The sequence below is a fragment of the Chenopodium album genome, chromosome 1, assembly GCF_948465745.1.
Source record: "Chenopodium album chromosome 1, dcCheAlbu1.1, whole genome shotgun sequence".
Taxonomy (NCBI): Eukaryota; Viridiplantae; Streptophyta; class Magnoliopsida; order Caryophyllales; family Amaranthaceae; genus Chenopodium; species Chenopodium album.
In genome coordinates this window covers 59,293,588-59,316,409 of record NC_137834.1, presented here as the reverse complement: position 1 = coordinate 59,316,409, position 22,822 = coordinate 59,293,588, and the positions used below count along the sequence as shown (strand labels likewise).

Genomic DNA, 22,822 nt, shown 5'->3' with positions numbered 1-22,822 from the left:
TATTCGGGTATTACAATCTACCCTCCTTACTACAAGTTTCGTCCCCGAAACTTAATATAGAAAAACTTAGGGTATTACACAAGAGTTGTGTTGGCAACTATTCCCAAAGATAAGAGGATTGTCATCACCCAAAGCATCAATAGCAAAGTTCAAGCGAACTTTTTAAAAGATCGACAAGCGTTGGTCTTCGGTAATTGTAATCCCCCATATTTTCAACTTAATTATAATTTATTTATATATTATTCTTACAAATATTTTTATGTCAATTTCATTGAATAAATTATTTTTATGAAAAGATTTAAGTAAACTAATATGTTTTTGACTAATTTACAAATAATTTTAACTTAATAGCCCAAAACCTCAAATTTTACTCCTAATCTAATTAGGAAACCCAAGGCCCAAATAAAACCCCCCAAAACCCTCACCTATTTCTACGTACATAACAAAGAAAACCAAAAAAAAAAAAAAAAAACCCTTTGCTTTCCTCTACATTCACGAACAGCAACAAAAAAAAAAAAAAAAAAAAAACTCTCGAAGCTCCCTGCCGCTGCACCAGCCACACAAACCACCTTCTCACCGGCCGCCTGCATCGCCGCCCCTCACCGCCACCGCCAACCAGCCTGCTGCAGTTCGCCTCCTTCTTCCTCTCTTCCTTTATTTTTTTTTTTATTATTATTACTTTATTATCTTAATTGGATTGTTTAAAGATTCAATCTTTAAGTAAAAACTTTGTTCTAAATTACATTATTATGGTTTGATTATATACCTAGTTTATAAAAGATTATAAATTTATGGGTTTAGTATGTCTAAATTATTAAATAAAATTTCAGATTATGTATTTTGTATATTTTAGGGTTTAAACCTTAATTTTCCATGTTTTAGGGCTTGAAAACGTGCTAATCAAGTTATCTAATTATACTATGCTTAAATTTTGTTAAAGTATAATTATTTTGATCATATATATTTTCAGATTTTTAAAGTTTCAATTTTTATGAGCAAGTTATGTTAGTTTCATGTTTTTATGCTTCTAAACCTATAAAATAATTATTGTGAGTATTTTGTGATTGAAAAAGCTTTGAACTTTAAATTCTAATTTTAAAAATAATTTTCAGATTTCATACTTTTTATTTTGAAGCCTCTAATTGCATTGAATTGATATATTCTTGGGCTTTTAACACACTAACTTGCTACATAATGATTATTTCAAGTAATTATGCTTATGGGGTTATTTTATATACTTAAAACAAATTTTCAGATTTATTTACTTACTTTAAAGTTGCTGTAATTTGATATAAAACACTATATTTTCATAATTCTAACATATAAACTTATAGTTGGGATGTTATATTATTAACTTTGACTATTGGGGACAATTTAAAGGCTTTATTTTGATGATTTAAGAGGTTTTAAAGTAGTTTAGTATTGCTGTAAATTTAATTGCTTTAGTATTGATTCATTTCTAATTGTTTGGTTTAGGAGAGGACTTTGTAGAAGGCGACTTCTAGTTTTAAAGTGGCCAACCGGATTGTTTACACAAGGTACGTACAAGCTACAGAACCTTGCTTGTAGGTGCATGTTTAAGGACGGGTCGAGAACTTAGTATCATGTATAGGATTGACTGGTTTAAATTGTTTGGTTATACATTGTGAATTTCAAATAATGTGCACTAGTTTTAATGCAAGTATTATTTGTGCTCTAATTATGCAAGGTGCGCTTAAAGGCAAAGGTATGTGATTGGAGTAGGGATTAAATTATTACTCATTCATGATTATGCAAACAGGATGAGTAAAGGAGAAATTCAAGTCTTATAAGACGAGGTTAAGGTTTTGGGGTGCCTTATGCACTCAAGGTGTTTATACACCGAGGTAGTAAAGGAATAATTAATAAATGTTGTTTGTCACTAATAAATCAAGAATTTAAATTGAGAATTTGCCATGTTTGATTGAATTGTGTTTGGAATGTTTATATTGTAATGTATATGAGTCATCACCAAGTCTAAACCTGTAAATCACGTAAAGTGCAAGATGGATCAGCAATAAAACTCTGGAATGGTGCACATCTGGAGTAATGACAATCAGGGGTTGGGGTACATGGGGTATTAGCCGTGTACTTTTATCGAGGCCGTCTGATCTACGAGTCTCCTATTTCAATTATTTTTTTTTAAAAAAACTAGGAGTTAGGTGAGATCTCATACTAACTACGGTCACGGAGTCGCGCCCGTGGTCGTTGAATGTTTATTGATGTTTCCGAAAGGAGGCATGGGGTTTTTCTTTTATGGATGTTCTAAATGGGACATGGGTTGGACAACCTTGTCTATTGCTAAATCCAATGAAATAAATAAATGAGTCAGTTAATATCAATTAGTGAGGTCTTAATAAATTTGATAATTGATTCATGAATTGAGTCTGTATTTAATGATGCTTGTGCTTGATTATTAGTAGCATGTTAGGTATTTTCTTAATTAATTTCGCAGCTTGTATGTACTCAGCTTTGTTGATTGCGTGCTTTTGTGTGTGTCTTTCTTTGGTCATGGCCTTCGCCTTTCAATGACCCTTTGACGATCCAATTTTTACACCTGTAATATTGGGGAGCAGAATAACCACAGGTTCTTACACATGCAGCATTCATCAGGGTTGTGGGATCTTGAGTAGAGAGTTGTTTGTTTGCAGTTTATTTCTTTTGCAAGTTTGAATTTATTTTAATTCGATTTTATTCGACACTATTTCTTTTGGTTTGAATTTATTTGAACACGGGATTTAATCACTTACTACTTTTATTGGGTTTTGAATAAGGGCCTTAATGGTTCCAACTTGTAACACTTATTTTGATTTAATCCTTTTTTTTTGAAGTTTATTTATAACTGTTTTAGTTTTCCGCTGCTAATTTCTGAGATAGCCTTAACGTTTGAACACGTGGCGGTAGCACGCTAGTAATTCTCTTAACATTGTTCAGGTTTCTCACAGGTTTTTAAGAGAGCATTATTGGGGTGTTACAATAATTTTCTTCGGAATATTATCGCAACTAATGAAGATGACTTCTAGAGAAGATGTCTTCGGCAGCGTTCCCTAGCTTGCGGAGGGTTGTCACAAACAATTGAGGTGATTTCAAGCGAAGTTATCTTCGATCATATTCCCTGGCTTGCGGAAGATGTCACAAGGAAAATGAAGATCGTTTCAGGCGAAGCAATCTTCGATAGTGTTCTCTAGCTTGCAGAAAACTATCACAGCGGAATTGGAGGCAGTTACGGGCGTAGCAGTCTTCAGGCGGTATCCCCTAGCTTGAGGATGATCGTCAAAACAACAAGATAGCATTCCCTAGCTTGTGGAAGATTGTCACAACAACAATGCAACACAAATCGGTTACTCTCAGAGACGTGTGCTCCACGGTGCAAGATACGCGTTTCTTATCTCACTTATCTGTTTTAACTAATGCTAGTTTGCAGGTATCGGCGTTACAAGAATAATTTAGGATTGCAGAACATTCTGAATCATTCTCCGTCCCTATCGATACTTTGACTTTTGTTTTCGAAACTTGCGTTTCTCCAAACTCAGTCAAAGTGGGGGCTTCTGTAGACACCCAAATGTGTCTCCCCAAAACCAAAACCAGTGATGAATACCTTTCACGTCATTTGACTATCGAACAAAGCGAAAGTGTGAAAAGTCTAGTGATGAGGATGTTTTTATTAAAATATCTCTTCTTTCTGTTTTTGAAAATAATTCTTTTCTTACCCTATTTATGAAAAACGTGCATTCAAGTTTAGTTTGGTCCATGATATGGGTCCAATAATAGTGTAGTTGGATGGGGCTTGAAAAAACCTTTCCGGCGATATATTATAAGCCCAATTCTGATGAATAATGAGGAAGTTATGGCCAAATTACTAAACTGGGCCCGGTTTGATTTTTATATGCGGCCCAATGATCTAGAGGATGACCTATTATGATTTATCATTCCTAATGCAATTAGGATTGATTATAGTTTTCTAGAATCCTCTATAAGGTTCTTTTGAATCCTAATTTAATTAGCATTGGTAAATGAGTTTTATTTAGAATAAAAGAAGTGTTTTTAAGGAAACTACAGTTTTACCCTTCGTACGATTAAATTTTATCAAAATATGAAAACGTGTGAAAAACTGCCTGCAGCGCCGCTCTACAGGCTGTCGCCTGGCGACAGGCCTGGCGCGCGGCGTCACGTCTGTCGCCTGGCGACAGGGACGTGTGTGACGCTGCAGTCGTGTTTTATTCTTTTCGAAACTCTGATTATTTTTTATCATATTCCGGCTGGTTTTCATTATAAATAGCCTTCGTAAACCTCCGTTTTTAATCACCAACTCTCATCAAGAAATTCTTGATATTTTCTCTCTCTCTTTCTAAACCAACATTTTCTCAAATACAAAATTCCGCATTCACAAGATCTAGACACACCTAGCATAGTTCGAAGTTGCCTTCGCCCTAGACGTGAAAGGTTTGATTTCTGATGGTTTGGTCCCAAATCTAGTCTAAACTTTCTTAATATTTATTTAATTTAATTGTTGCTTTTATTATTTTCCTTGAAGTTACTAACGCTTGTATTTTGTTATTAGAAAGAGGTACCAAGCATCCAAGTAAGTGCTTTAACTGTTTAATTGATATTATGATATAGAAATCATGTTTAGGTTATTTTATTTTGATTCCTAGTATCATGTTAGGATGTTTTTCTTAGTATGATGTTTAGGGTAAAGAATATAATGTCAATTATGATTTCTATGATGCTTCCTACTTTCTTTCCTAATATCATGCTAGTATAATGTTAGGATTAAAGCTTAGGATCTTGCTATTGTTATGCTTTAACATGATTATGATTGTTATGATATTTTTAATGATTATTATTATTATTATTATTATTATTATTATTATTATTATTATTATTATTATTATTATTATTATTATTATTATTATTATTATTATTAATATTATTATTAATATTATTATTATTATTATTATTATTATTATTATTATTATTATTATTATTATTATTATTATTATTATTATTATTATTATTATTATTATTATTATTATTATTATTATTATTATTATTATTATTATTATTATTATTATTATGTTGCTTGATGTATTCTTATTGCTTGATCACACCTTTTATTGCATGTTTAAAGGGAATTTATACTTGTAATCACGCTTAATAAGATAATTAATAATCTTGTTTAGGGTTAATTTGATTATAATAAATCAAGTGATCGCCAATAATAATAGTTTTATTTGTGCATTAATATTCAACCAACATAGATAAACAGGTTTAGGGTAAACCTATTGATTGCATGTTAGTCAGAAAGCGTACATGAATACGAGAAGAATAAAGTAGAGGCCTATTATTAGACAGGTTCAATCTCTTTTAGATTGGATTTGTACCTTCATCCCCGAACTCTCAGTCTTGGTTCCAGACCTATTGGAGTTAACGATCTCCTGGATCGCTAAGGGGTGTAACCTTCACCCTATGAACGGTTTACAAGTTCCTAAAACTTGTTGGCGACTCTTTTGCTCTTGTTTCCTTCCCTTTGGACACCACCGTACTTAAGTGTATAATCACAATGGGGTTCAAGTTTGGGGTAATGCTTGAAATATTCCCTACAGTGTTCTTCTATTATACAGTCGAATAAACTCCAACCATTCAGCCTACATCACTATGCCACCGGAAGTCAAATAAACACCCATCATTTAGCCTAAATCACTATGCCACCGGCCACTGTGATATTGTAAACACTTGTGTGGGTAATTCTTCCTTAACAAATACTTAAAAATGCAATTGCTGTTGAGATTTTTTAAGAACAAAAACCTTAAATACAAAAACTAAAAAAAATCGAAACGCTGAAACATGAATTGATGAACGACATGAATATATCGAACCTAGCTTTGAAACATTAAATGAATTGCTGAATAAAAGTGACAAATTTTCGAAAAGTACTGATTTTGGATGAGAACAATGAAGAATTATTTTTTATTTTTTTAATTTTAATTTTTTAATTTTGATTTTTAATCTAATTTTAATTTTCTGAAATTAATTAAGAACTTAAAAAAAGAATTTCGTAAAATAAAATTTTTGAAAATAAAAAATGAATTTCAAAAATTACTAAAAAGAATTAATTAAAATATGCTTTGAAAAGTCAAAGATTACATGACAAATTACATCCAATCAAATCATGCCACATCATAAGGCTTGTGGTATTCACTTTTCAAAAGAGTACTATCGCTCAATTTGTCATTATGTTTTCAATTGGATGTCCAAATTTTGAGTTAGATTACAAGATTGTTGTAAAAAAAAAATGTGACCAAATCATAAACATACTGCATTTTCATTTTTGAAGCATTTTTCTACGAATCCAAAAGGAGGAAGTCCTAGTTTATAAAATGTCAAAAACGTAAATAAATCAATAACTTTTTTTTTTTTTGTGTGCGTGTGTGTTGTTGATCCAATTTTAATAAAAAGTAGTTGATTTATTTACTATTTCGCCATAAACGAAATTTGTTCGTCGAAGACATAAACTTGTATTTTCTCATCCAAAAGGTGAATGAAGCCATGCTTTTGCAAGATAGATTGTGGGCCTTGCCTTCACCAGATTTTTGTGTTATATATATAACAAGACAAACGCATATAAGTGACACTTGACATAGGCACACAAGCACATGATAACATGATCCATTGACGATAAGCATTCGAGCTTGGCACGTGGCTTAGCCTAGCCAACATCCATCAGTAGTTAGAAAGGCAAACAGTTGAACCTTTGTAATGTAAAGTCCTCGATCTCAAGTGGCTGGGATACGAAGTAAGAAAATGATAAGTTGATAACTTGACAAGGCACTTTGAAGCACAAGGGTTAGTTTGTAATGAGAGGGATAGAATGATAGATCCTATAATCTTACTGTCAAATAGGGAGTTTCTGCAGTCAAATTCCTGATATCATACTCACATGAACAAGTACAACAGTAGGCTGGAGTTGCATCTAAACTGGAGCGCAGCCTAATTCCTAACCTATCTATATTAACCTCAAAACAAAAACCACCAGAAAGCGATGCACACACACAAGAGTACAACAATATTTTAAATGAATGAATTACTCTAGATGATAACAAAAAACTAGTACAGAGCTCCAACATGCTTTGTACAATTTTACAATTGTCCAAATCGTATCATATACAATAATAAAAAAATTAAATAAAAGAAAAAACCAAAATGAAAAGAATGGACAAATTAGTGGATAAACAAATGGCAATGTCATTTTGCAGCTTGTTAGATACAGCAGCTGCAACCGAGTGTATAGTCAATACCAGAGCAATTCCTTCAATGTAAAGATACTGTGGCGTCACTTCTACTTCCAGATCATGTACAAAAAGATGTGATGCCTTGCTCTGGTCAAATAATCAGACCACACCGTCCAACCAAATCGTTGGAGTTCCAAAACTGAACTGTGTTACCCTTTTTTTTCCACAAAGGAAAAGGGAAAAGAATGAAAGAATCAATGTAAAATAGATTTGGCAGTTAGCCACATCTGTAGAACCATTAACATGAAAGATTATCCATATGATTTTGATGGCAGGAGATCACGTTGCAGACGCTGATCTTGAATCTTCTGATTTACCGATTCGGCACATACAGTCTGGACATGGGAAGCTGTATATAGAGTCATTTGGCCTTTTAAGCTCGAAGCCCTTGGAATCACTATGTGATCGCATGTTTAGCATATGCCTCTTGAATGTTTTCCATCTGATTATGCCAGCCCAGTAAAAATGACATTTAGCTGATATCAACATCATAACTTTGCAAATACAATTCATTCCAAAACTAAGCTATAAAAATATTATTAAAACGAATGAAGAACAGAAAAGAGGTAAAACGTCACAATAGAATCCACAAGAAGCAAGCCCAAAGAGCCAATATAAATAGTTGTACAGACTACAAGCATGTTCACCAACACTTCTAATCATCACCATGCTGATACAGCTCACACAACCCCCATTTACACACACACACACACACACACACACACACAGAGAGAGAGAGAGAGAGAGAGAGGGAATCCCGTTCACAAACTTCTTCCAACAACATGCCAGGTTTAAACTTGTGAAAACATTATTCTTTTTTTTTTTTGGGGTTCAAGTGAAAACATTATTCATAGTTTGTTTTTATACCACTTTCACGAGATTAGCAAAATACTCAAATTGACCCTATGCTTTTAAGATGAGGTCAAGGCAATCTAGCATTGTCAAAAATACTCATACCTTATCCTTTTTTCGTTCTTTCTCCTCCTCCCTACTTCGTATCATTACTAGACTATTTAAACTCTCTTTCAACTTGTGATTTCTAAAAGTTCTATTTATATTTCCTTCTCTTTACATTTTTTTTCTCTCTCATTATATATTCTTCCTATTCTTTCTCCTCCTTTCTCTTTATCATCAATAAAACTATTTTAACTCTCTTTATCATTTTGTACTTTTTAAAAGTTTTATTTCAATTTCCTCTTCACATCTCTCTCTCTCGGTATACATAATACTTACACTTCCATTCTTTCTCCTCCTTTCTCTTTATCATGACTAGACTATTTAAATACTCTTTATCAACTTATATATATATATTTTATATATATATGTATATCTTTCTCTCTCGATATTTGTTCTCCTTATCTCATCCTGTTCCGGAGGTATGAAAATACACAATTGACAGAAAAGAGGAAGGATTTAAGGGGAAGAGAAACCATTTTTATTTTTAACAACTTTAGCTTCCTTTTAGCAGTGAGTTTATTGGATAAGATTTTCCAATAATCCAAGGTTACTTCAAGTATTTGCAAAATCATAGGGTCAATTTGAATGTTACTCTAAGTCTATAAAGCCTCGAGGTTACCATGGATAAATCACCTAATGTTTATAAACCTGATGAAACCAATCGAATCCAAACTATTTGGATTTTTAAAGAATTTTTCTTTAGATGAAAACAATTTCTTTTAACCTTTTTCCTAAAACTAGACAATCAACAACAAATCTAATAGCCAAGGATTACAGGGAGAAAAATATATTAAGATCTTTGAAAGACTTAACTAAAAATGCTTTTATTTTTTAAGGTTTCTACGAACTACAACCCTTATAAGTAGAACAAAAAGAGCAAATATCCGCTCTAACTCCTAAGTCCTAACCTCCACCTCCTTGAGCATCTAATTTCCTCCATCTTCTACCTCAACTGAATCACAAAATTGGAATGTAAAAGGACTAGAGTAAAAAGGGGGAAACAGTCCCACTTTCCCTTTGAGTGAGTAAAGTAAAAAAAAAAGTCAAGTATTTTACACGCATGATTTCTGATCTGTGTTAGTACTAATTAGTTAAGATAATCAAAGAACATTCAATGCAGATCCAAAAGCATCTCAATTGGACCAAAATCCTTAAAATCTTCAAATAGGAAAACACACCAATCCACTCATAAGACATAAACCAAGTAATAGAACATAAAGACACCATAATTAAGAGACTGATGCATACCCAATACTAGGATTATCAAAAATTTGTGCCAACTTTCGCTTATCCGGACGAATTGTCTTTGAATGCCCACCGTACAAGTATCTCCGATGCCCCATTAAAAAATGAGGGAAATTACCTCCTTGAGTGGTAACAAAAACTTCACTATGAAGGCAAACTGTATAGTCTATACCAGCCATCCTGGAAGAATAATTCTGGGGGAAGAGTAATAAAGGAGAGAAAAGGGGAGGACTAGGAGTAAGAAAGTTTACCAGACAAAAAGCATATAATGTAAAGGATGCAAATATACAAACCTGATATGGTGCCAACTCCTCTGGAGATGCAAGCATCTCTTTAGTTTGCAAAAGAGGAAACATTTCAAATAATGGGGCCATATTTCTTTCAGCGTCATATATCTTTCCTGAAGCCAAATATATAGATGTATTTCTATCAAAGCCCATACCACGAAGCATCAAACCAACCTGATTCAAAAGGCAAACATATTGCAATGTATCTTCAGATAGACTTAAATATATACAGAGTAATATATGTCTTGAAATGCAAGTCACGGGAAAAGTTAAGGACAACAAAAGTCCTACGTAAGTATGTAACATTTCAAGAGCAAATTTCTTGGAGCTCTAAAGACAAGATGTTCATGTATACATGACCAAGAGTTACATAAGAATGGGTGAGCTGTTCAAAAGTCCTATGACGATCATGACTGAGCAGATGATAAATATACTAATACTCGTGTCTTTTTCAAGGATTAAAGCAATACATGAATAAAGCCCGCATCCAAATTCTTAGTTGAGTTGTTTATACTTGTACTAATTCTTGAAATTTATCCAATTCTAATACTCCTTCCAAGTTAGTATAGGAGAAACTAAGGTAGAAGTCCCCCATATGAATATGATGAAGATTTTGGCTTAGACTTTTATTGTAATAGAATTCCAACCAATACTCAGTTACTCACAGCCAAAGGACCCTTACAATAGTTTAACCTCCCAAGATTACCAGTTTAGGTCTCAACAAGGAACAAATACAGTAAGATTGCTATTCTTCAATGCCCCTTCCATTGAACGCTTTTCACAGGCTCTTTGAGATCTTAAGTTCATTGAAAATCCAATTTGCCTTCAATATAGCTGTTAGTGCATAAAAAAAATAATAAAACTCATAGGTTATATAATATGTTTGCATTTATCCAGTTGCAGAAATACAAACAGCTGAAAATATCTAGGATAAGCATAAGCCTTCTAGGCATCAGTTTTGCTTATCCTGGTTCCTGAAATTCTTTTACTAGTGCATGCCTAGTCAAATAGTCAATAGCTTGGTATCTTTTACCCAGCACTTCTGTACTTTGAGGTGATTCATTCAAAACCCCAAACAATTCATATTTAAATATTTTCACATGGTACCCCCAAAAGGATTTACATACTAAATGAGGTTAGGTTAGCCCTTAGCGGCTTAGCAACAAAAGCTGAATACCCTTAAGTTTTTAATGTAACTAACCAAGTATCCTTGTAATTTGTAAACCTTACTCCCCTGGAAAAAAAAATATATACAGATTGTGAAAGTGTTGTGGATTGTGACTAATTATTTTAGACTTGGAATACTATAAATGAATCGACTCCAAATAGCACAGTTACTTCATAAAATAATTAAGAATACGAGAATTTGTTAGATTTCCTAAATAAATGGAAACCAAACGTAAACTGCAAAAACCTAGGGCCACCAATGGAAATTCCCCAAAAATAAATGAACAGTCCAGTTAATATTCCTATTGCCTTTTTCAAATGCATGATTGTTTTCTACATATTATTTCCACCTTAGATGCTATTTGTCAGTGATCATAGCAGACAGGGCATCAGATCAGAGCTTCAGACTACAGTAGGTTAATGTTTAGAGTAAGGGTCTACCAGAAACAGTCTCTCAGTGATAGCAAGGGCAAGGTCTACATACATTTGAAATTTTGAATATCAGCCTCCTTTCACATGCAAGAGCATTATGTGCACATGGATGTGTTATGGTAAGAAGTGCATAGTACAGGGTATACAGCACCCTAAAAAAATTATGAAGTAATAACAAAACTCTTGCAAATCTTACCATACATCTATAATTGCCAGTTTCTGCAACATAGATCATCATGCTGCTCTTGAAATTCAGAATGGGAATCCATAACACACACACAAACAAACAAACATCCAAAGAAACAAACAAAACCCTACATAGCTCTGAAACTAGATTGCTATAGAGAACAACAAAACAGAACAAGGTATTCACCAAACATTTTCGTCTAATTCTGAAATGGTTTTATAGCTTCATACAAGTCCTAAAATGAGTTGCAATAGGAAAAAGAAAATGGAGGTGGAGGGAATTTATAAACCACATAATAACCCAGCTAAACCACCTAGAAGCCTCAAAACGACAAGTTCTTACCTCCAATGGTGTAAGTGGACACTTTCCATTAATTCTGATGGCACCAGGACGAATGATCCTACCAGGCTTAGTAAATTTGCCTCTCCAACCTCTTTCTCTTGCTGCCTCCATATCAAATCTTTCTTGCCGACCACCATCAAATATACAACAAGAAAACGCAACCATATCCTGTAATAAAACCAGAAAAAGAAAAGAAATCAACTTCAATGAATATCATAAAGTATGTCCCCTCTAGCACCCAAAAGTAGCAAAATCTGAACTCTCAAAAAAAAAAAGACAGCAAGATAATGTAATCTAACCTCTTCAAATCGAAGATGCACGGATACATATTTGCCACCACTACTTGCACTACGCTCTTTCATTCTTGCAACCAGTGTTTCCCCCAAGGTTAAGATTGGGCTTGAGAACCTCAAAGCTTCATAATTTGCTAAGCACCTAAGCCGTTGAACAGCTGGAGGAGCGTCAAATGACAATCGATTTGCAAATGGAGAGATCCTTATAACCCTAAGTTGTACATGACGCAGCATTAATAAACAAAGGAAAACAACAAAGTGAAGCCAACTGGTTCTCCACCAAAAGGATCAGCACAGTAAAGTCCTTTCAGGGGGAAAGATAATTACTTTATATAACTCAGACCAGAATATTTTAGGCAAGGACTTGGGAAATAAAATAATTGATAGTTACAACTTTCATCCAGTTTCACCTCTGGCCTGATAAAAACTTTTGAAAAGGGAACGGAAAAAAAATGAGAAGAAGAAGACTTCCCTCCATGAAAAAAATTAGAGGAAATTGGATGGTAAAAAAAATAATTAAGCAATACAATACAAGAAAAAACACGACAAACAGATATAAAAGTCAACAATTTCTACATTGGACCAGTAGTACATAAATCAAGTCCTTCCAAAAACTTTATCCAAGTAAAATTACTGGCAAGACGTCTACAGAAGTCTGATAATTAAGATACTAGAATCACTTAAAGTCAATAGTATCACCACTCAGGCTATGGGTGAGATGATTAGTTTTTAAAAAAAAAAAAATAAATAAAAAGCATCCTGTAGTGGATTTAGAAAATGTCACAACCTTTTAAGCAAATGGATACAGAAAGCTGATTGGTAATGAATGGTCAAGATATCAAATACGGTGCAAATGTACAGCTTGTTTGATGTTTCACAAACTTACTGCAGAAAAATAATGAAATAGAACTGTGAGCTAGAACAAGATATCAACTGCTATAAAATGGCTCTTTCCATATGAGCTGTGAACTTTGTATTATTATTAATTTTTTCCTGGAAAACACCACATCTCCCTCATTGAATATCATATGGAAAAAATTAGGAAAATAGTAGCTACAGGGACTATTCTTGGAAGGTCCATATCAGATACACAAATTCGGAATCATTTTTCAGATCTTATTAGGAGGATTGCTGGTAATCTTGTCAACTTAAATTGTTTTTTTATTTTATTTTTTTTGTATTTTCATATTGCATGTCAACTTAAATTGTTAAGAGTAGGCCCGAACATTTTTTATCTGCTTGTAATAACCCCAAACTATGGGTAATCTCACCATAACCCCAACTGTGTACAGTGTCATCCCCAAATAATACCAAATAATTCAAAATCAAAAACTCAAAAACGCATGAAAACTTTAATTTGATTTTTAATTTTTTTCCTCCCTTGTCTCTCCTCTTTCTCCCTTAGCAATCCTTCACACCCAGTCTCACACCCAGTCCAGCAACCCTAGAATCTCCAGATTCTTATTTTCTCCCGTTACATCACTTCCACCAAGACCTACAATTGCATCCACCCCGGCGTCATCACATAAGTACAAATTTAATCAGATAAACAGGAACACCTCTGATAATATTGATATATCAAAGTCATTTGGATCAAATTAAAGCTCCATCAATGCATCTAATCCCACTTTATCCTCGACCACATCAAATAGCCCATCAGCAAAGCAAGGAAATTACTAATAGGCATCAAAGAAGAGTTCATCCGTTAAATACTTCCATGGCGTTCCATTAGTATTGTAGTTCCCAACATAGTAGTTAGTATATTACAATGCAGCATAATACCAATGAATTCAAGCCCACCTAAAGAACCTTACAAGGCAGTTTAAAAAAAGAAGCATCTTGGTGTAATGACAATAGCCAATCACAACTTGACCTGTATAAGTCAATATATTCAATTGGATTATTTAGGGAAGACACAAAACATAGGATTTTTTAGGTAACACAAGATTAGAACTATTAAGAGAAGACTGGCAATAGTTAGGGACTTTTCTGATCAGGTTTTTGTTTATTTTAAAATATACTAGAAAGGCACCATAAGAGATATTAAACAAAAGATACATGTCCTGAAGCTTCTATGAGACATTGTAGCTAAGAAACCAAGCTACACATCTACATATCTCTACTTTTAAATAAAAATAAACACTTCTAGAGTTCTAGATCTTTTCACGTCCTCCTCCTCTCATCCCTCCCTTCTAGAGCAATGGAAGAGCAACGAAAAGGAAACATATGTACCCAAGACCATAGTCTAGAGCTATGAGATCAGCAGCACAGCCCGAGCCAACACAGTCCTTCATAAATGAAATTCTCACGTTGTTATAAAAGATGCCGGGGGGGGGGGGGGGGGGGGGGGGGATTACAATGCAGAAGGTTGAGTAGATTTTATACTTCCTCAATCAGTTAAATAAAAACATGAGTAGTACATAACCACTTAGATGATTCAAAATATCCAGATATCAAGGAAACAATAGCAGTACATATTTTATATGACAGAGTTCCCTCGAGCTTTTATTCAAATTTCAACATAGTAGGCATAACTTATATGGAATGAAAGAGGGAAAGGGTTTTTCACTCACTTCTCTTCAAGCAATTTTGGGTGGACATTGTCCTTGTAGTATTGAATAGTAGACCATGCTTTTATTCTGAAATTGTAAACATTGCTCATGTTGTGATCATAACGAGCCATCAGGTAATCAGGAATCATATTGATCACACGTACGTGATTTTGCAACATACTCATGAAATACTCTTCATCGTATATGTCATTGAACTTACTGCAGAGCATGAAGTAAAATTAGTAACAAAAAAACCAAAGCTCCAAGTCAATTCACAAGATTCCAAATGATCAAATCCTTCACCCATTCTAATTTATTATCAGCACATAAATGGTGGTCAAACTCCACAAACTTTTACCATTTTTTTTTTCAGGCAATGAAAAATAGCTTAACATGTGTGATCTTGTTAGATACGTTTTAAGGTGCATCTTGTAAACATCAAATTTACATAATATTCTAGAAGTTCTTTCGTTTCTAAAAAGTATAAACAGTTTCACTTTATTCCTTTTTTAGCAAAGTCCTGTTACTAGTTTACCCCTCTTACCCCACAAAATTTACACTTTTCTACTCACTCTCTCTTACTTAATCCAATTATTGTTTCTTACACCTACCCACCTTTCTACATACTTGCATATTTCTTACGTCCACTCACCACATCAACAAAGGTAGTGACATGTAATTAAGATATTAATGGTGGAAGGTTTGCACTGTAGATCATGAAAAGAAAAGGTTGCAGTAATAAATGAATGGAAGTATCAAAAAAAGAATTTTAGTACCTACAAAGTATTAGGGGGAAAAAAAAAAACCATTTAACTAAAAGACCACTTAAGTTTATTCACTGGAATTAGAACTTATGAGATCTTTTACATTTTACAGAAATTCATTTTATGTTACTGAACTCTAACAAATAGTACACTAAAACATAAATTACATTGAATCACAACAGTAATTAATTCACAACAAACCTAGGATCCCTCCAGATGCTATGATAATGAAAATTTGGAATAACAAGCGTGGCGTTGAGATAGCCTGCCACAGCAACTGCATTGCATATCTGGCAATCATGACAACCAAAGAACAAAACACAGATCAAACTCAGAAAACAATCCTAAAAATGAGATTGACAGTAGAAAGTGGATAATGAACTATCGATGCAATGAACAGACCGATGCTCTCTGCTGATTCAAGCCACCATTTGCCTCAACATAAATGTAACCATTTGAATCAGGCAAGCCTATTATGAATACACGTGCTTCAGATTAGATATTTTCAGAAATGAACAAAATTATGTAACAAATCATTTACAAGAACAGATGCATCCTATGAAACTGCATCAGCCAAGATAGGACAATATTATAAACACAGAGGAATACAATTGATTGGCAAATATCATAACAGGAGCATAAGGTTAAGAAACCTACAGAGGGGAAAAAAAAAAAGAAAGAATAAAAGTAAATCAAGTATTATTGTCTTAATTTTTTTCTATTCTGGCTACTTGGCTAGTTTTGTGTCATCGGCAGCTTCTTATGTATCAGCTTGCGTCATAATTAATTTGATCTTAATCTACCCACTCTAGTTTTAATGTGAGCCCTGTTGGACTATCTCAACCAGACACTTGAAAATATTGACTTATAAGTTTTACCATTGAAGGGTTCAAGAAAAAATTTAAAAAAAAAAAAAAAAAAAAAAAAAAAAAACCTATTTGCAACTGTAGGAAAAAGGACATTAAATTGACTCTCACAGTCACTGTACAAACATAACAGTATGCAAAGTAACAGACCTCTCATAAGAAAATCCTGATAGTGATTGACTAAAGAAAACTTCAAAAAATTGGGCCAATTGCTGAAGTAAAGCCACAAAGGGCATTGGTCTCAGTAAGCTTTCATGTGTATGGTAGAGAAAGCCTCCTTCCTTCATGAATCACAAAGCATTTAAATTTCAAAGTACCACTAACTCATGCCAAAAGGAATCTCCTCATTTTTGTCAACCTAAAAAATTGGAGTTTTGTAGCCATGCTCAGTTTCTGATCTCATTGCCTAATTATAATTTACCATTCCTCTATAAATATCAATGTCATGTTGTATTTCTAAGGAAATTTTTTTTCCCTAACCAATTATTCGCAGCACCAATGACTACCCCTTTAGAGCAGTGAATTGCTAATCACTCTAAAGTTCACAGCACCTCATATGCCAGAAGCTTAGATCGTTGTCTGCTAATACTTAATGAAGTACACAGTTTTCCAAGTAGTCTCTTCCAGCAAAAACATCCAAGGCATGCATATTATTTGTCAATAATTTCTTATAAATCCCAGTAATTTAATTTCCATGCCATGTAAATCAAAAGACAAAGCAATTTCTAGGGAACAGCAACAGCTGAAAATAACTCATAAACTGAGCAAGCAAGATAATCTCAGATCACAATACATGCCAATATGCTAATAATTTTATACAGTCAATGCCTTTCTCATTACTATGAAGTCTTCAAGAGCACAAGTACACATACGTCAAGCACAACTTATTATAACAAACAAAATTTAAGTTCAACGACAGCCAACAAGTAAACTCATACCTCCTGGAGTAGACTTGTTTACACATGGTCTCCACTCACCACCCTTGTAAGAATTTTTCCAAATAGTTGATATCTACAAGAAAACAAATATCTAAAGTCAACACTGAAACCCACATCTAATTCTATTGACCTATTAGCAACAAATACAGACATATAATTACAAGTGCAAATTAAACCACCTCCAAAGGCCAAGATGTTTGCAAGCATTTTAGAAAAGAATTTTACAAAAAAAATAAAAATGTAATTAATAAAGTTCAACCACAGAGAAATGTGTCATCTAAATCAAAGTGTTTAGTGAGCATGAAAACCAGGCTTGATAGCATGAAAGACAAACCCAACAAAATACCAAAGCATTGGTGTATAGTAATAATAGACGGAATATTCAACCCCACAAGCACTCAACATGTACATCTATGCTTAAAGTGCTGACGTTCCTTTTTATTAAAAAAAACCATAGAATAACCGCAAGAGAGGACCTAGTGACGGACATGAACTAATAGCGTATTTTTAGCAGTGTTGTGTGAAGTATCACAGATTGCATGACATGATTTATATAGGTCGTGTTGCCCTTTTACAGCCCTTACTAGCCTTCTACCCCCTTTGCAAATACCATTTAGGTCACAATTTGAAGAGCATTAAATTCATTAAAAGATTTGAACACCAACGGAAGGTCTTACACATTATCTTGTTAGCTAACCCTTATAACCTTATATACCAAAGTTTGATTCCTGAATCAAATAAGGTTCTCCTCTACTTTCCCAATAGGATAGCTATTAAACTTTCTTCAAGTCAATGGGGTATACCGTGAAATAGAATTTTGCAAACATATAGAGATACAAAAGGCCTATGAAATTGACCGCTAATCTTTTTTAAATAGTAATAGTGATAACAAAAAAACCACTAGATGACTATTTGGACGATTCTCAAAAAATCAAAAGACCTTTTCACTCAAATATCATTAACAGAAGTAGTCAAAGGTCAAAAGTCTGCCTCCTTTTTTATAATTCTATATGCTATTTATTCCTTCTTTTGAGAATCAACAACCTCCGTACATGCTCGGTTGAGATTACAACTTAACACGGGGAAAACATCTATTCTAAAGGTTCTATGCAAAATAGGTAGTGAAGGCATAAACTGTAAAGCAACATGTACGAGCCACGATGTAGAAAAGAGGGTCATGATTATTGATCTATTTTTCCACAATTCTGTTAGTGGCACCATCAGAGAATTAATTCATCATGTGTCCTAGAGCTCTAGTAAGATTGGCCTCAACCTCGGAGGAAGAGCATTCGATAAAATTGCAATCACCTTAAGTTTATAGAAGTCCAACAAAATATTCCAACCGTTTTCTTCTTTTTATTGCCACCCTAACAGGTATATAAGGTTCAATGATATATAGGATGAATTGTTTTATTTTAGGTCAAGAAATGGTTGATTAGCATCCAAACTATTAAGTTTCGGGTTGACCCAACTTGTTGAAAGTGTCTTTTTTCTTTAGTTAGAGATATTTATAACCTATTTAACCTTTCAATATCAAATATTATAATGGTAATAACTATAAAATATTATTGATTTATCAAGCTGATACAGATTAGTTTTAATTCATTTTCATCACAGGTTTGGATAGTGTGCCTTTCAAAAAAATAAGTCACTAAACTAAACCAAAAGGAAAGTGAAGATAAATTCTATAAAGTAAAAAATCCTAAAAGGAGGGAATAAAAAGAGGCTAAAAGAATTGAATATGCATTAATTATGTATGCTTCAACCCAATGGGTTGACCTCAAGGAGGCTGATTTGACACACTTTCTAGCAGATAGCTTTGAATTCCAGCAAGTTCTAGTTTGCAAATAATGTTCAAAACCCAACATTATTGAAACTGTTTCAGGTTATTTCCATCCTAGGTCAGGCAAAATTATGAAAAGTCTAACCAGGAAGAAAGGCAAGGAGGATAATAGTTTGTATTGTTATTGATTCCATAGCACAAAATTTCCTAGGCTTTTTAGAAAGGGAAAGAAATCACAAGCTTGCAATGGTTCTTACAAAAGTGAAGATATCTTACTTGTTTCTATGCTTATCGTTAGAATCAAATCTCCTATCAATGTCTTTGATGCATTCTAGGACTTTTCTTTAAGTACGCAAGGATTTAGATGACATTGTTATTTTACCATCAATCCAGTGTTCAGTAGGAGAATATTGTAAATCCAAAAAGAAGCTCTTAGGAGGCAATTGAATAATGAAATCCAAGCCCCCAACCCATTGTTACCTCTTGTGTGTGTTGTCGTAGGTCTCTCTATATATTGTGTTACCACATGTTTTAAATCTCCCAAAACAGATAAATTCTCAACATAACCTTAGAAAGATAAAGTTCATCATTGGACCCACTTGGGCCCACCTCAACTTGATTGCCCATCAAGCCCCACTAATGTTGCCAACAGGCTAGAGCATCTATTAGACTTGACACACTTGTGTTACTTCGTTATCATAACTCACAAGCCCTTTATAATCCCGGGTTGCGTCCTTCTTGCTGGATAGACAAGAGTGCACCACATAGATCTGGTATAAAATCACTTGGAATAGGCGCTTATTATGCTATTTTGCCAGTATGTTTATATTGCTACAAGCTTTCACCAGCAACAGTAAACCTAGGTTTTTTATGACTTGAGACGAAATAAAAATAATGCAGCTAGAGCTTACAAAGACGAATAAATTCTGCACCAAACAGGCAGCCACAGTAACACCACACTGCTATTGCTATATATGCACAACCAACAGGGTCTCAACTCCACTGAAAACTGTACCATCTCGAGTGGAAACTCAACATCGATTCAGAGTAAATGGCAATGCAATTCTCAACAGAAACCATTAGGGTAATGTGTCTCACTAAATTAAGAGTAATGGTCCTAAATACCTTCAACTAATTTCCAAATACCGGCAAAACTAATACATCCTAAAATCACATCTATCTCACCATAAGAAGCAAAAAAAATGGGACCAAATCTCCCCCTCATTCTCTTTTTCCCTAAGTAATCACAAATTAGAGCTCAAATCATCAAAATAACAACCCACATTACAAAACCCACCCCAAAAATCCCTCTCCAACCCCACAAAAATCCCAATCCAAACCCGAAAACCCAAATCGAAAAACAAGTCAACCCCACATCAAAATTCCACAAAGAAATCAATCCCAAACAAAATTCCCATCAAACAAAACCAAGAAAACCAATCAAAATCTCATAACAACAACAAACTAACCGCATCAGCAGTAGAATTATCAGCATCCATCTCCGGCCGAAGCTTGGAATACAACTGCGGACTCCGATACACAGACCCAGGAGCAGGATGATGCGAAATGACAGGACCCACATCAAACGAAACAGTACCCATATAAAACAACATCCCAGAAATATAAATTAACGGCGCAAAAAGAAAAATCCCTTGTCTCCTCAACAAAACTGATAAAACCAAGTAAGCCAAACGATGCGCCATTGTTCTTGGAGGTGGAGGTCCAGGTCGACCTTGCTTAGACCTTCCATGGCGGTACCTCGGCGACCTTACTGACGGCGATTGCGGCGGAGATGGCGTCGTATGACCGCTGCTTGGTAGTCTGTTGTATGCTTGCATCTGTATCTGCATCTTCACAGAAACAACACAGTTTCTCTCTCTAGAAATTGAATTTTCTCTCTCTAAAATGGGAGATTGTTCTTCAATGGAGTTGTGTGAAAGTGAGTGTAGTTGAACTTAGCTGAGCTTGAGCTACATAATGGTGATGTGATGGGGGGAATTTGAGTTGGGGTTTGAATGAATTTTGGTGATTTGATGTGATGCGCACGCTAAGAGGAGGAAGAGGGAGAAGGAAGAAATGAATTGTGTTTTTTTTGTTTTGTGTTTTTTTTTTTTTTTTTTTGTCTTTAATTTTGATTTTTTTAGTGTATTTTTGGAAGAGAAGGAAGATGGTGGGGAAATTGGTGAGGAGCACGTGCAAAGGAGTATTTTAATTTTTTTTTTTTTTTTTTTTTTTTTTTTTTTTGGTGGTGGTGTATTATGAAAGTGATGTTCAGCTGTTGTCTGTCTGTACCAGGATGGTAATGTTTCTTATAGTGATCACCCTTGCTGCAGCTTTTTAATTTACACAAACTAGTTTGAGGTTCGGGCGATGTCCCAAGTCATTTTTTTTTATATAAAAAAGTATAGTAAATTGTTTTAAAAAATAACTTTAATAAACTAAAAAGAAATTTATTGATGGTTTTATAATTTAAAAAAAATATTTTTTTTATAAATTTTATTGAACATTAATAAAACTCATTATGAAATATGCAGTAACCTAACTTTTATACTTCATATTAGTTTGTTTTATCTGTTAAATGAATTTTTATCCACCATTATAAATTTCTTCAAAGTATAGATGAGCAAACGAAAGAATGAGGATTAAAAAATTAGCATTTATAAACATTAATTTTTTGTGAGGAAAAATTGATGATTAGTTTTAATATAACATGAATCACATGACCCCACATCATTTATCAATTCATGACGACATGTGGCAAAAAAGATGACATGTGACAAAAATGATGACACGTGACATGATTACAATTCTTGCCTTAGGTTTTAATATAGATATATAGATATAGATTAGTACTCTCCTCACCTCTTAATTACATTCTTGCTTTTCTTTTTAGGTGTTTTAAAGTTACATTGCTACTTTTCCTTTTACGGTAGATTTTTTGTAAATAACCACCTGACCTTGTATTGAATTAACCACCAGTTTTTTTTCAAAATTAAAAAATGTCAAAATCAATAGGTTTCACCACCCTTCTTTAATTTCGACCAATAATCTGACTTAAAGTACACATGTCACCACATAATTGCTTTAAAAAAAATAAATAACCAATCCCCTTAACAAAGCTCCCCCATCTCCTGCCACCACACCCAAATCAACCACCTGCCCCACCACCCTCACCCCAACCAACCACCACTTCTGCCAGCAAACCTCACTAAGCCCCAACCCTTGCTCGCGAAACCCCACCTAGCCCCTACAAATTCTTTTATGGACCTTAGTCCATCTAAAATAGCTAGACCCCTATTAAAACACAATCTTATATAAATAAAACACAACTTCATTATCTTCTTCTTCCCACCATCTTTACAAAAATTTGTTTCCTTTTTTTTTTTTTTTACAGAAACTCTCTCTCTCTCTCTCTCTCTCTCTCTCTCTCTCTCTCTCTCATCTCTTTTATTTCTTTATTGAATTTACTTCATTCTTTTCTTTTCTTTTTTTCAAATTCTTATTTTCTCTCTCCTCTGTTCTTTGATTTTTTTTTTTTCCGTTAAATTTCTGCATTTAACTCAATGGAACAATTTTAAATTCCCAAAGATATCAATCCAGGTTTGTTATTATGAACTCATTGTTATCAATATTAATTTATTTTTTTATTTTGAGATGAATTTGTGGATGAAATAATTGTTTTAATATCAATTGAATTTG

General features: G+C 33.8%; 1 protein-coding gene across 1 annotated transcript; it reads right to left on the bottom strand.

The window, feature by feature from the left end:
- Positions 1-6,933: 6,933 nt before the first annotated feature.
- LOC145556636 (protein ESMERALDA 1-like) lies at positions 6,934-21,251 on the bottom strand. The gene is made up of 10 exons (XM_081618291.1): positions 20,593-21,251; positions 17,341-17,413; positions 15,939-16,006; positions 15,738-15,826; positions 14,794-14,991; positions 12,227-12,431; positions 11,928-12,095; positions 9,806-9,973; positions 9,516-9,706; positions 6,934-7,752 (listed from the first exon to the last, which is right to left on the bottom strand). The coding sequence occupies exons 1-10, from the start codon at positions 20,971-20,973 to the stop codon at positions 7,590-7,592; spliced, it is 1,704 nt and encodes a 567-aa protein (XP_081474417.1). The 5' UTR covers positions 20,974-21,251; the 3' UTR covers positions 6,934-7,589.
- Positions 21,252-22,822: the final 1,571 nt, after the last annotated feature.

What these genes read in the sequence shown, in the direction of transcription:
- LOC145556636 (XM_081618291.1), bottom strand. Translation starts at nt 20,973, where the DNA reads ATGCAGATACAGATGCAAGCATACAACAGACTACCAAGCAGCGGTCAT. An exon ending in ATAATTCTACTGCTGATGCG is followed by an intron (nt 17,414 to 20,592) that starts GTTAGTTTGTTG and finishes GTTTTCTTGTAG; the next exon opens with ATATCAACTATTTGGAAAAA. An exon ending in GTCCACTTACACCATTGGAG is followed by an intron (nt 9,974 to 11,927) that starts GTAAGAACTTGT and finishes CTTTTGAATCAG; the next exon opens with GTTGGTTTGATGCTTCGTGG.